The 15,121-nt window shown below is 37.2% G+C and overlaps 1 protein-coding gene across 3 annotated transcripts in view; it reads right to left on the reverse strand.

The window, feature by feature from the left end:
- IBTK (inhibitor of Bruton tyrosine kinase) overlaps positions 1–15,121 on the reverse strand; it is a 127,923-nt gene that overhangs the window by 55,932 nt on the left and 56,870 nt on the right. For all 3 annotated transcript variants that reach the window (XM_063443026.1, XM_063443025.1, XM_063443027.1), the window contains one exon: positions 8,863–8,990. In XM_063443026.1, coding sequence (XP_063299096.1) covers positions 8,863–8,990 — 128 coding nt within the window. The remainder of the gene's footprint in view (positions 1–8,862; positions 8,991–15,121) is intronic.

A 15,121-nucleotide genomic window follows, 5' to 3' on the forward strand; every position in this document is an offset into this window, starting at 1 on the left:
TCGTCCGAAAAATCGGAACATCCGCCATGAAGCGCCGCCATGTCGGTCCCGCTTGCCCCTCGGGCCTGTCTCCACATGTCGCCTATTGTGAGTCCCGGGGTATGTTTCTCGGCGGGTATTTTTTTTGTTTTTCGCCCCATGTCGCTCAGAGGGGGTGTATGGCGTCTTTGTGGTGATTTGGGGGTACCCAGCCTGGGTTTTCCACCGTTTTTCCCTGTTTTTCCCTGTTTTACTCGCGGAGCTTTCAGCCCATGCGTCTGCTTGTCTCGGTTGTTAGGCTCCGCCCCCGTAACTTTTCAAGACATTTAACAACAATGTTCAATGGGAGATTATAACCTTCTTTATTTTTTTTTTTTAATAAATCTTTATTAGACAAACATTTTTTCATTTTTTTGACATACGTCAAATATGCAGGAATTAATACTTAGCATATATGCACATCTGTCCAATAAATACATGGATCTTTTATGTTTAACATGCATAACACACAAATAGTAGTCGCGTATTCACTCATAATCCGGCATATCAGTACTAACATACCAACAATAACAACAGTAACAACAATAAAGCACAACAGAAACAAAAAAAAAAACAACAAAAAAAAAAAAAAAAAACAAAAAAAAAAAAAAAAAACAAAAAAAAAAAAAAAAACATCCACCAGCTCAGAGCACATAATCAAAATATGTTCTTTTCCACCTATAGTGGGGTTATTGACTTCTATTTTCAATTCAAGCGATCTTTCTCTATTTCAACAGAAATCTATATATCTCGTATAAATCGCATTGAAAGATAACCATCTATGGGGTATTTATCCAAATAGTGAACTGTAATTATCTAACCATTCCCTATACCAATTATTTTTTCTAGAAGTAGCATTCGCGTTTTTGATCATTTCATATTCCATTGATATTTGATGCCTTACTTGTTCTATCAGTGATCGTTTATTAAACGGCTTGGATATTTTCCAATTTCTCGCAATAATAATTTTAACAGCGACTAAACAATGGATAGCCAGACATATCTCTTTTTGAGAATCAAAAGGCAAATTCAAATGTATAAGAGCCGAAGCGGCATTCTCCGGAATTCTATCTACGGACATAGATGTAAAAATATTGAAGGCCCAGGACCAAAGAACTTTAACAACTGGACATGACCACCAGATATGTATGTAGGTGCCTAAATGGCTTCCACATCTCCAACAAGTTGGCTCGATAGAATGAAACATTTTGGCTACTCTAACAGGTGTATAATACCATCTGTAGAGAACTTTGAAGTGGCATTCTGACAGGTTTAAACAGTGGATATATTTATTTACCCGCGTTAAAGAGGAGTTCCAGTCATCTATCGAAATTTGCACTTTCAAGTCTAGTTCCCACGTCTTGATCACTCTATAGGGAGACTCCTTAAGGGATTCCAACATTGCTGAGGCAGCAGACATGCTCTTTTTAATAGGTTGCAACTTAAACATAAATTCCAAATTTTTAGCAAAAATGGACGTCGATTTGAGCACGTTTTTGTGTATAAAGTTTTTTATCCGCAAATATGTGAAAATTTCTCTAGATGGAATGTGAAAAGTATCTTTTAAGGACTGAAATGACAAAATGTTATCGCCTTGCATAATTTGTAATATCTTAATTTTATCTGCATTAGCCCAGTTCTTTAAAGAAAAATCTATTATAAGGCTTTGCAGTATATCTAGTGTACATGTCTTGGGTATCTTATTCATTAGGCCTAGTTTTTTCTTAATTTTTATCCACTCTTCCAAAATTTGAAATAATATCGTAGATTTCTTGAACATATTGGTTAAAGAATTATTTGTAACTGTCCACATCGCGAATTGCAATGTGTCAGTTTGCACCATTTCAGACTCTAAAATATACCATGGTTCGAGGACCTGCACAGGATCCTGAAGAAGATAAATATGTCTAATAATATTTGCGTAATAACTATAGGTAATACTAGGGTAATTTAGTCCACCTTTAGACAATTTTTTGGTTAAGATTTTTTGAGCAATTCTGGGTTTTTTATTATTCCAAATAACATTGTTAAAACTGGCTTGGATCATAGCCAACCAAGGCCCCGGTATTTTGAGTGGCATCATAGAGAACATAAATAGCCATTTAGGCAAAATGTATGAATTAATAATATTAATTTTACCTTGCCAGGAAGTTTCTAAATTTTTCCATCTTTTAAGTTTGAAATTCATCTTTCTCATGAAAAACATTGTATTCCTCTCCATTATGTCTGTCACATTGGCGGTTATGAGGAGTCCCAGATAGTTTAATTCCACATCAGTCCATATAAATTTATAAGAATGGGTTAAGATGTTTACCATATCACTATCGAAATTCAAAAACATTGCTGTGGTTTTAGTTACATTTAATTTAAAGTTCGACAAATTGGAGTACCTTTTAATTTCCTTCATTAGCGTTTTTAAAGAGGACTCTGGAGATGTAAGAGTGAGTAACGCATCATCCGCGTATAATGATATCTTAATATCCATCAAGTTCGTTTGGACACCTTGGATTAGGGGATTATTCCTAATATTAATTGCCAAAGGCTCGATAGACAATATATACAGCAGGGGGGAGAGAGGACAACCCTGTCGTGTACCATTTTTGAGTGCAAACCACCCTGCCGTAATATTTGGACCCACCGTTCTAGCAGTGGGGGAGGAGTATAGGGCCATAATGGCGTTATGTATCCAGCCCTTGAACCCAAAAGCGATAAGGAGTTCACTGAGGTAGCCCCACCCGACCCTGTCGAAAGCTTTCTCAGCATCCAACGACAGGGCCAGGAAGGGCCTCCCATTTCTATTAGCCCAGTCCAAAGTATCGATTATTCTCCTAATATTGGTGGATACTTGCCTACCCGGCACAAACCCTATCTGATCTGGATGGATCAGCGTCGCAACAATAGACTTAATTCTATCCGCGATAATGGCCGCGTAGATCTTCATGTCCACATTAATCAAGGCTATAGGTCTATAGTTACTAGGATTGTGACTGGGTTTATCAGGTTTCAGTATCGGAACAATATTGGCCTGTAGTAATTCAGTTGGAAAAGATTTATTTAGAGCTATTTGATTAAACATTTCTGTTAGAGGATTAATTAATAGGGACTGCATTTGTTTATAATATTTATTCGTGAAGCCATCGGGGCCCGGAGTTTTGTTAGTAGGAAGTCTATTTATTTGAAATTTGACTTCATCAGCCGAGATGATCCTATTTAACATTAGTAGATCCTGCGGTGTAACTTTTGGGATCTGGGTTTCGGCAAGATAGTTTTGTATATCTTTTTGATTGGGCGACAATTTAAGATTATACAGATCTTCATAGAATTGATTAAATCTGTCCCCTATTTCAGCCGGTGTCGAATAGATCTTTTGGCCATCCGTCAGTTGTTCCACCCTGTTTTTTGCATACTGATTTCGTAGTCTTTTAGATAAGTTCTTATTGGCTCTATTACCAGTATAGTAATTTTTTAGTCTTAGTTTATGGATATTTAATTGAATTTTTTGTTCCACTTTAAGATTAATTTGTTTTTGTAGCCCATTTAACCTAGTTTTTGTTTCTGCGGCAGGATTTTGTTTGTTTAGTTTAGATAAATTATAAAACTCAATATATAAATCAGTTAGGGTCTTCCCGTTTTTGGACCTCATTATATGTGCTAATTTAATTAGGTAGCCACGCATAACTGATTTGTGAGTGCACCAATTATTTGCAGGCGAAGTATCGGATGAGTTGTTTTCTAACCAAAAGAATTTTAATAATTGGGTTATTTCTTCCTTGTTCTTCGGGTCATTTATGAGGGCGTCATTCAATCTCCAAGTATTATACCCCCTTGTGGATTTGTTACCAAAGTCTAGTAAAATAAGGCTATGATCCGACCATAGACTCTCCTTAATTTCGCTTGATTTGCATAAGGGTATCACATTAGCCTCTAATAAACAAAAATCAATACGAGCGTATGAACCATGCACGCACGATTGATGGGAATAGTCTTTATCCGTTGGATGTAATAATCTCCATATGTCATGAAGGTTATATTGTTTACAAATATTTTTTAATTTCTTAGATTGTTTGGCAGTTCTTTTATCATTTGTAGTAGCAGAGATATAAGTTTTATCCATTATGGGATCTCCCACACAGTTAAAATCTCCTGCTATTATTAAATACCCCTTAGCTACTTTGTCCACTCTATCCATTATTGATGCAAATTTTGACATAGGGTCAACATTCGGTAAATAAACATTTACTAAGGTATAGATCTTTTTATCCATTACGCATACAATAATTATATATCTGGCTTCTTGGTCTAGTTCAATATATTCAATTACCAATTCAATATTACTATTGAAGACGACTGCAACTCCTCTTTTTTTCTTGTCTCTTAAAGAAGCGTGTACAATATTGGTAAATTTAGCCCCGCCCCATCTTTGTTTAAGATCTTGCAACCAGTGAGTTTCCTGTAAGAATGCCACTTGAATGTTATGTTCACTAAGGGTATCATATAATCTACTCCTTTTTTTGTTCGTGTTTAAACCTTGAACATTTAAAGATAAAAATTTTAACATCTGTGTCTATCAGAAAATTAAACAGGTGTAATTATATTCAAACCCCCAGTCACCCCTCATAGGAGTACTCTTGTCATTTTTTGCCATTCCTTTATCCATGAATTCAAAAGCTCTGAGCGTGGGATAACATAAACAAACATAATAGAAAAAAAAACCAACCAAAAAACAGACAACAAAAAACTCCATCACATTAAAATTGGATCGAAAAAGATCCAACATGGTCATCCAACATACAGCTAGATTTAGAAAGAAGGTGATTCTTTCTGCTCTATTTTAACCGTAGATTTCCGATAGTAATAGAAATCAACGTCAACAATGTAGTATAACTACACCAAGAGGGGCGAGCCTACCACCGGGCCCAGAAAAAAACGCCTTAGAGAAAACCACTTTATCGCATCGGAGGGGAGAAAGAGAGAAAAAAAAAAAAAAAAAAAAATTTCCCTTTCAGGACATAAATCATTTATATCGTTTAAACCAAATCAACTTCTCACATTAATATATTAATGAGACAACATCATATCAGCTATTAAAAATATATATACACTGCGTTTTTTTCTTTGCATTATATCATTGTTTCAGTGTGTATCTAAGTATACCCCTTCTTATTGGTCTACAGAAAATTGCCCTCCTAGTGCAAGTATATGTGGTAACAATTTATGTGATATAATACTACCCTAGCAACAATTTCCAATCCTATCCCATTTACCGAAAATTATATCCCCATGTAGATTTATATTTTATCAATGTACCTCACTGAGGTCTTTTCTTATTTCTCACTACTGTGTCTCTTTGTTGTTTTAAGTTATATCCTTTTTCCATGTATCTTTAAACCCATGTGTGTCATTATATTTGTGTTACTCCCGTATTTGAGTGCCGTTCTAAATTAAATTATGATACAGCAATTATTACTATACAAACATTTTGGTCAAATTCTTGTCAAATTGTTTACCATCGCCTTAGTGTTAAAACCCATATTACCGGCTATTGTTTATAATAGCCCTTTCATTAGGAGCCCTTTCCATATACTCCTCAGAACGTGAAAAAATCTTTACTACTTAACACTTGTTAGGTCAGAATTAATGCTCACCTAACAATTATAGGGGTTATTTCTGATATATTCCCATTATCTCAACCAAAAACCACCTACATATCCTTAACACCATATCCTATTACACCCAAGAGAAAAAAAAAAAAAAAAAAAAATTCCCTTTAAGGACATAAATCATTTATATCATTTAAACCAAATCGACTTCTCACATTAATATATTAATGAGACTACATCATATCTTCTATTTGAAGTATATATACACTGTGTTTTTTTTCTTTGCGTTATATCGTTTTTTCAATGTGTATCTAAGTATACCCCTTCTTATTGGTCTACAGAAATTGACCTCCTAGTGCAAGTGTATGTGATAACAACTTATGTGATATAAACCTACCCTAGCAACAATTTCCAATCCTGTCCCATTTACCGAAAATTATATCCCCGTGTGGATTTTTATTTTATCAATGTACCTCACTGAGGTCTTTTCTTATTTCTCACTACTGTATCTCTGTATTATCTTAATTTGTATCCTTTTTCCGTGTATCTTTAAACCCGTGTATATCATTATATTTGTGTTACTCCCATATTTGAGTCGAACCTTGCTGTGAAATAGTGTCGTTCTAGATTAAATTGAATTATGATACAGCAATTATTACTATACATACATTTTGGTCAAATTCTTGTCAACTTATTTACCATCGCCTTAGTGTTAAACCCATATTACTGGCTATTGTTTGCAATAGCCCTTTCATTAGGAGCCCTTTCCATAACTCGTCACAACGTGAAAAAATCTTTACTACTTAACACTTGTTAGGTCAGAATTAATGCTCGCCTAACAATTATAGGGGTTATTTCTGATATATTCCCCTTATCTCAACCAAAGACCAGCTGCATATCCTTGACACCATGTCCTATTGCACCCGAGAGAAGAAGAAAAAAAATAAAAATAAAAAAAAAACAAAAAAAAAGAATTCCCTTTCCCCTTCTTTCCTTATAATATCAGATACTAGCCCTGGCCCCTGACTCCGCTATTTACAAAGTCAATTTGTTCGCTTTCAGCCAGTCCAGCAGTTTGGTATTTGACTCAAATACCTCTCTTTTCCCTTCAAACGACAGGCTTATTTTGGGCGGATAAAGCCACCTATATTTTATCTCATGACGTCTGAGAACTTGAATTGCTGGATTAAACATTTTCCTTTTTGCTCTCGTCTCGAAGGATAAGTCCTGGAATACTTTTACGATTTGAAAACTGCCCGAGGTTGGGTGATTCTCTCTTACGGCTTTCCACACTTTTTCTTTATAGTCGTCTGTATTAAAACATGCAATGATATCTCGCGGCGCATCGTTCTGGATGGATTGAGGTTTGAAAATTCTGTGGCACCGTTCTATTAAGTGATTATGTGAATTACACTCCACCCCCAGCGCAGAAAAATATTCCATCAGGGTTTGTCTCACATCTTCTGGTCTTCCCTTTTCTGCTATATTTCTAAAACGCAGATTTTTACGTCTAGACCGGTCTTCGATAGCGTTCAATTTAGACTCCAGGTCCAAAATCTTATGATTGGCCGTTTGGCAGTCTTCAGCTAGATTTTGTACATTAAATTCCAGCTCTTTAATTTGGTCCTCAAACTTGTCTATCTTTGCCGCAAGTACATTTATTTCTTGTTTAATTTCTGATTTTATTTCTGTGGCTGTTGTAGCCAACTCCATTTTGATCTGTTGCAAGTTGTCCTTTAAGGTAGAACAAAAAAAAGTGATTGTTAACGGCTCTTTATTGGTCTCCGTATCCAAGCATTCCACGCTAACGTCTGTGTCATTCATCATCTGTTTGGAGTTTTTATGTTGGGGAGAGAAGTAAGTTGATAGAGATTTATCTTGCGTTGTATCTTTTTTGTCCTTCCTCAAGGAGGATTTTGTGTCATGTGTCTTTTTAGCAGCCATATTCAGGAGGCACTTAAGGTCATATACAGTATATAATACTATACAATTGCTTCCAATATTTGATGAATTTGATGAATATTAGGTGGATTATATTTAGCAGTAATATATTTAGCAGATATATTGCCACTTGATATTTTTACAAATCCTTCGAATGCAAGGGATCGAGAGAAGAAAAAAAATTAAAAAAAAATCCACATCCACTATATTGGTCCCAAGGTGCAATTTTAATGTTCTGTACTGTGTATTTCACGGTTTAAACATATTATGCTCATATTGTGCACTCATGATAAATTATACCCTTGGGACAACTTTTAGCATTAGGTTGTAGCCCTTTCCTCTTTTCTTTCTCTTTCTCTGTCCCTCTAATAGTTCAGTTACAGAATATGGTCGGACTAGGCATTATTAAAGGCATTGAAGGCATTATTAAAGGCTTCAGACTTCAGGGTTCAGGCTATTTTACCATGCAGAGGCAGAATACGCTGAAAATTTTAGTCTTCACATACCACACAACAAGTTGAAACAGCACAGCGGGTGATATATATTACCGCACTGAAGCGTCGTTGGGACTCCGATTATTTCAATTTTCAGCGTGGCTGTTGTTTTAGGGGCTGAACCACTTGGGTCCGGGCATCCGGCGTGTGTATAAGGCTGTCGTCTCTATCCACATTCAGGGCTGCAGATGGTCGGACTGCCGCCTATAGAGTTTCGGATTACTGCAGTGCGCAGTTCTAAGTCCCCCCTTTGAGTATTACCAAATTCCTGGCATGCGATTTGAAAAGCCAGTTGCTGGTATACGGTATGGAAGCTAGTAAAAACTTAATGGTGCTCGCGGTCGTCTCTCGCCGGGCGCGCCATTACATGGCAGACTGCCCCTCCTCCTCCGTCATCCCGCCGTCAGCACGCCTCCGCACGTCCGCACGTCATGACGCCCTCACTCTTCCCTATAACCTTCTTTAAGACACCAATTATTCCAACTCTTTGGTACACAGTTGTATATATGTATATACAGATAGATAGATAGATAGATAGTATCTATATATAACAATAAAGCTTTTATATGTTAACATTTATATTTAAAATCGGATTGGGAGACCATTTTTTAAGTTAGTAAGGAAAGCAAAATTGATGCCATATATAACATTTAAATGTGATATCTGTAACACTTGTTCCCATTCTGTCAAAATACATATAGCACATACAATTCAGACATTTTGTGACGAAATTTCATATGGAACTTAAGTGTACATACCAGTGAGAAAGATCGTATTCATAGCTATGAATTGTAGGATCTCTTACTTACGGAGTAGTTTGTTCTGAAAAAATATCATCACGGATGGATATTAGGCATTCCCCATCTTCTGTGTCTAATGTGCTGATATCCGGGCCATCCATACATGGTGTGATCATCCTTCGATCCATTCCTATTATCTGCGTTAAAACCACATTTGATGTCAATTTCTCATAAAAGCCACCAAGCCCAGTCATTTATTGTCTGGAATGGCACTGCAAAAAGAAATATGCCTTGTACACTTAACTTGCATTAAGTAGCCCATTCTTCGAATAATTAATATTCTACATGCGTCAACTGATACTTATATAGTAAATAGATTAGGAAGAGGAGATAATAAATATTTACTAACATATAACCTGGACATATTATATTCATAATACTTTACATTATAAAATGTTTTAAACAGATTTACTTTATGTTACAACACCTTCTAAACTCACAATTGTGAGAACAGTACATACAGACTCAAATCATGTTTAAACTTCAATAAAAGAAAGCATTCTGTACAACATGTTCCAAATAACATATATGGTGAACAGAAGCATAGAGGTTTCACAAAACACAGCAATACATCATCTAAACTATTGGACTTTTTGATGACATCCAGAGAGTGAAGCTTTCACTGACAAGCAATACCCCAGTGTGTAGATGTATGCATCTGTAACTGTTTAGAGCTGTCTTTGTGTGCATTTCTTGTGGGTGTCTTACCCTGTGCTTTTCCAAGGTATGATAACCAAAAGAGGATGTTACAGTAAGGTATGTAACAATAACATTAGGTATAACTAGTTTAATGATGTGGAAGTAAGACAGCAGTTGTATAGAAAGGGTTCTTCTATGTAAGAATTACAGATTATGTTATATATTTGTATGCTTCCTATTCAATTGAAAAAAGATAACTACATAACTTCAAGAAAAAGACCCTTTCTGGTTCGAAACGTATATCGGGACAATGTATATGTAACCAGAAATAAAAGATATACTTTGGATAAATGACCTGTGAGTGCACCTACTCTTTCCTGATTTTTATATATATATATATAAATAATGAATCAGTGAATCATAAAAATATATCACGAGAGAAGTTTAATGGCTAATGGGGAAAGTGAATTTGCATGTGTAAATTTAGCCATTTTGAATTTAATAATTGGCTGTTGGTGCCTAAATTTCACAATTTAGTTTTAAATGTATGGTTTATTAAATAAACTCCATAAGTGTGCTAACTCATTTTAAAACAGTTATTTTACTTACCATAAATTTTATTTTCCTTAGTAAAGTGTCAATACTGTACAAGTGGGTAGTTGCCTCTGTGAAGTAGACAAGAAGCTTTGCAATAAAGCAAACATATTAACATAAATCCAACCTACTTACTCATAAAAGACTGATCCTTCATTCCATCCTCAGTTATCTAAATAACCATACAGAGACCAAATACTGCAAAAATATAATTTATTATCCAATGGGAGGGAAAAAGGCAGTACTGCCACTTTACTAAGGAAAATGGAATTAATGCTAAGTAAAATTACTCTTTTTCCTGTTGTAAGTGGCAGTACTGTACAAGTGGGATATAGCAAGATCCCAAAAGGTAAACAGGTGGGCAATTAGTAGGCCACAGCTTGGAGCACCTTCCACCCATAGGCAGCTTCAGAGGAGGTGAAGATGTCCAGCCTGTAATGCTTTATAAAAGTGTGGAACGAGGACCAATGTGCCTTGACCGGAAATGAAAGGGAGATGTTGGTAATTTCATAAGCCAATTTAATGGCCTCCGTAAACCATCTGGCTAACGTAAATCTGGAAGCCTTCTCGCCTTTAAAGGCACCCTGAAAGTTGACAAAAAGATGATCTGAAATTCTGTATGGGGCTGATCTGTGGAGATATACTTCCAAGGCTCTTTTTACATCAAGGCAGTGCCATTTCTTCTCAGTGTCTGTAGAATGATTTTGGCAAAAAGAAGGAAGGATGATAGGTTGGTTGATGTTATGTCTTGGGAGTACTTTTGATAGAAAAGACAGTTTGAGGTGCATCACCACTTTATCCTGGTGAAATACTGTAAATTTGGGAGAAGATGTCAGATGCCATAGCTTGTAGTTCACCAATCCTTTTAGTCAAAGTGATTGCCACCAAAAAGGCAGTTTTAAAGGATAAGATATTCAAATGAATCTTGTTTAAAGATTCAAAGGGAGGACTGCACATTGTCCTAAGAACTACAGATAAATCCCAAGTAGCAAAAGAAGAAATACGAGTAGGATGTTTAAGATAAATAGACTTGAAGAATCTATAAATAAGCCTATTATATGTCAAATCCTTAACCAGGTAATGACGGAGAGCCGAAACGTGAACTTTAAGAGTCGATACACTAAGACCTCAGTCGAAGCAGTCTTGTAGAAAAGACAGGATGCATGGAATGGATGACCAATAGGACTCATTCCTTTAACAAGCACCATTGTAAGAAGTTTTGCCAAATTCTAAGATAAATCCTTCTTGTAGAACTGCGAGCAGAGGACAGGAGGGTGTCACAAATTATATCAGAAATACCCTGCTCTTTGAGTATTAACCTTGCAGCAGCCACACCATCAACCAGAACATCCTTAATGTTTCTACTGAAATATCTGTGTTTTCCAGAAAGGTTAGTGAGCAAGGTAGTTCCCAATGCGCAATTGCCATCTGATTGACTTCTGAAAAACAGCTCCTGTTTGGCCAGTATGGAAGGACTGCCAGCATCCTTGCCTTGTCTGATCGTATCTTTTGGACAATCTGAGCAATTAATGCCTCCGGGGAAAAATCCATCCAGAACTAGAAAGTAATCTTCTTTCATAATGGAAGCAAAATGTATTTTTGCGTTCCGTCTTGTGGCCATAAGGCCCATCTCTGGTAGACCAAACCTGACTAGAATCTGGAATGTTTGAGGATGAAGGGAACATTCTGTCTGTGTCCAGCGTTGCCTGCTTAGATCGTCCACGACTATTTTGTCTGATCCTTTTATGTAAGTTGCCGATATTGACTCCAATTCTACTTGAGCCCAAGACATGTCTGTGCACAGAGCCTTTGGAGGGATTTTACCTTTGTACCGCCCTGACGGTTCAGGTAAGAGACAGTGGTGATATTGCCTGATTGGCTCCTTTACCAATTTTTTTCTTATCTCTATTCTGAAAGCTAGAAGGGCGTTCCATACTGCTTTCATTTCCCTGAAGTTTGAAGACTGAGCTGCTTCTTTTTCGGCCATATACCTAGGCGAAAAAGAGATCCCAGATGCGCACCCCAACTGATGTCTGATGCATCTGTAGTGATGTTGGTCCAATTTCTTTGTTTAAATTAGAGACCTGCTTTTTCGAACCTTGATTCTTTCCACCAGTTCAGTTCATCTTTTACCTTGGCTGAAATGTAGACTTCTTTGCCAGATCTTCTCTTCTTGACCATTTTGATAAGATGTCCCATTGTAAGGGTCTTATCTCTAATCTTACCCATTTTACTGCTGGAATGGTGGATGTAAGAAGGCCTGAAGTGCTCAGCGTTTGTCTGACAGAACAGTGATTTCTTCTTTGAAGCATACCAAATTTCTTTTTTGATTATTTTTTGTTTCTCTCTTGGTAAGGAGATTTTCAGAGATACTGAAACGACCAAAAGGCATAGAAACTGTATCCTTGTGGAAGGAAAAATTTCAGATTTTTTGTAGTTTATTATCCAATCATGGTTCTGTAAGAACTGGGTGGTAAACAGTAGATTCTTGCCCAGTCTTTCTTCTGATCTGCCTTCAGGAGCCAATCGTCTAAGTTAGGGATGATGGCGATGTCTCTTAGTCTTAGCGCAGCTGTTAATGGCAGAAGGATCTTTGTGAATATGCATGGAGCTGATGAAAGACCAAATGATAATGCCCTGAACTGAAAATGAAGCAGCAGCGTTTTGCTTGATTTCACTGCAAATCAGATACTTTCTTGAGATTACAGCCATAGGAACATGTAGATAAGCGTCTTTGAGATCTATCTTTGCCATGTATTCTCCACGCTAAAGAATATGGATTACTGATAGAATATTTTCCATATGGAAACGTTGGTATGGAATGCAAGAGTTTACTACTTTGAAATCCAGTATAGGATGAAAACTTTTGTCTGGTTTTTGGACGAGAAAAAAGCGAGAGTATACATCCTGGAACTCCTAAATGTTTGGTACTTTTTCTATAACTCCCTTGTTTAAAAGAGTCAGCGCGGCTGTGAGAAGAGCTTCTGATTTCCTTTTTGAATGGTATGTTGATACCAGCAATTCTGAAGATGAGGTCTTTGAAAACTCTATCCTGTAGCCTTCGGCTAAAGTCTGCAATATCCATTTGTTTGAAGGGTCTTTCCATCTCTGAATGGAAAATCTCAGATGGCTCACTCTTCTGGCGTCAAGATCTTCTTTTCTTCTCTGTCTTGTTTGGATCTTCTTTCTTGATGTCTTAAAATGGTTTTCGAAATCTTCTGGATTTGTCTTGAAACCGAAAGGATTTTTGACTTCTGTACTGAAATCTCCTATTGCTAACATTACCAGAATACCTACATTCTTGTGGAAGAGCCTTTTTGGTATCTACAATCTTTTTTATAGTCTCTTCCAGTGGAGATCCGAAGAGTTTGTTCTTCTCAAAAGGTAGTTCACACAGATTTGCCTTTGATGCTGTGTCCGTAGTCCATGTTCTGAGCCACAATGCCCTTCTGGCCAGTGATGACAGACCAATAATTCGGGCTGGAAGCTTTAGTACTTGTTAGGTCACATCTTGCAGAAATTCATTAGACAAACGCAAAAGGTTCAACAACTGAGACAGATCTTTATCTGCCATCATATCCTCCATGGACAAAAACCACACACTTTGGGCTTTCGCTACCACTGCCCCTGAAATCGCTGCTTTGCACTGATATCATGCAGCCTGGTATGCCCTTCTGTATGCTATTACTGCACGTTTGTCCATTGGTTTCCTTTAAGTCAGAAACTTCTATTGGAATGGTGTTTTTTTGGGAAAGTTGAGCTACCTGAATGTCTACTTTCGGGAGATATTCCCATCTTTCCTCGCTCTGTAACTTAAATATCTGCTTAAAATGTTTTGATATGAATGCTCGTAATTCAGGATTCTTCCATTCCCTCTGGAGCAACCCCAGAATTCTGGGATTTGTAGGGAAACCTCTGGCAGAAAACCTTCCAATCTGGAAGAGCTTGAACATTCGCCTGATTGAGAAGACCTCTTTCTATTGTGTCTTAACAGCCCCACTGTCATTCTTTACTAAATCATTAAAGGATTTGAATGTCTGAGATAAGTTTTCCTGAAACCAGCTTTAAAAAAAAAAAAAAAAGATTGCATCTCTTTTTCTTTTGACTTCTCTAATATTTCTGCAGAACACTGGTTGCATGTCTTTTTCCTGCATCCGTTCATAAGAGGGATAGCACATTCCATGCAGCAGAGGTGTTTAGCTTTGCATGTAGCCTTTCTGGGCGCTAGAGCTGACATTTTCTCCTTGTCTAGGAATGCAGGACTGGACACATCTGCAATTTAAGTAAAATTATTAATACTGAAGATAATTACTTATATGAGGCTTTTTAAAGTAGAGACTTACTTAATCTCACCTTAAAAAACCTAATTGCCGTATGGGAGGGCTGGTGACACGGTGAACCGATACGGACGACCACCCCTGATGTCAGTAGGGCCCTGATCAGCTTTATATGTATAAATATATTTTGTGCATTTTAGTGCCAAATTTCAATGTTCCGATCCGTGCACGTACAGTTGCGCAATCAGAACTTCAGTGGAACGCAAGGCCACCCGGGCGTACGTTCCACTGCTGTGCGCAGGCGCTTGGCCTGCATCTTGATCTGAGGGCCACCTAGGACCTCCTACTTCTGTAAGTCGGCATAAGAATCCCTTTCACTTACGTTCTGTAACGTCCAGTGGAAGGTCACCACTCAGCTCACCTCCTGTGAGCCTCACCAGCCTTTCTGGAGCATCTTTCTTGTCCGTCCCAGTGTCGGGACAAGAAGAACTGAGGATGATGGAATGAAGGATCAGTCTTTTATGAGTAAAGTAAATATTTTTACTTTATTGCAGAGCTTCTTGTCCACTTCACAGAGGCAACTACCCACTTGCACAGTACTGCCACGTCCGACAGGAAAATAGGTGTTTCATGAGTAATTTAATTTGGTTTTTTTGGCATATGCTTTGTTGCATTGAAGATTTGTCACTTTAATGAAGGTATGACACCTGCTACGCATTGAAGAATGCCTAGAGCATTCGTTCTTGCACATGTGGCTA

Source organism: Pelobates fuscus, chromosome 2 (assembly GCF_036172605.1).
Source record: "Pelobates fuscus isolate aPelFus1 chromosome 2, aPelFus1.pri, whole genome shotgun sequence".
Taxonomy (NCBI): domain Eukaryota; kingdom Metazoa; phylum Chordata; class Amphibia; order Anura; family Pelobatidae; genus Pelobates; species Pelobates fuscus.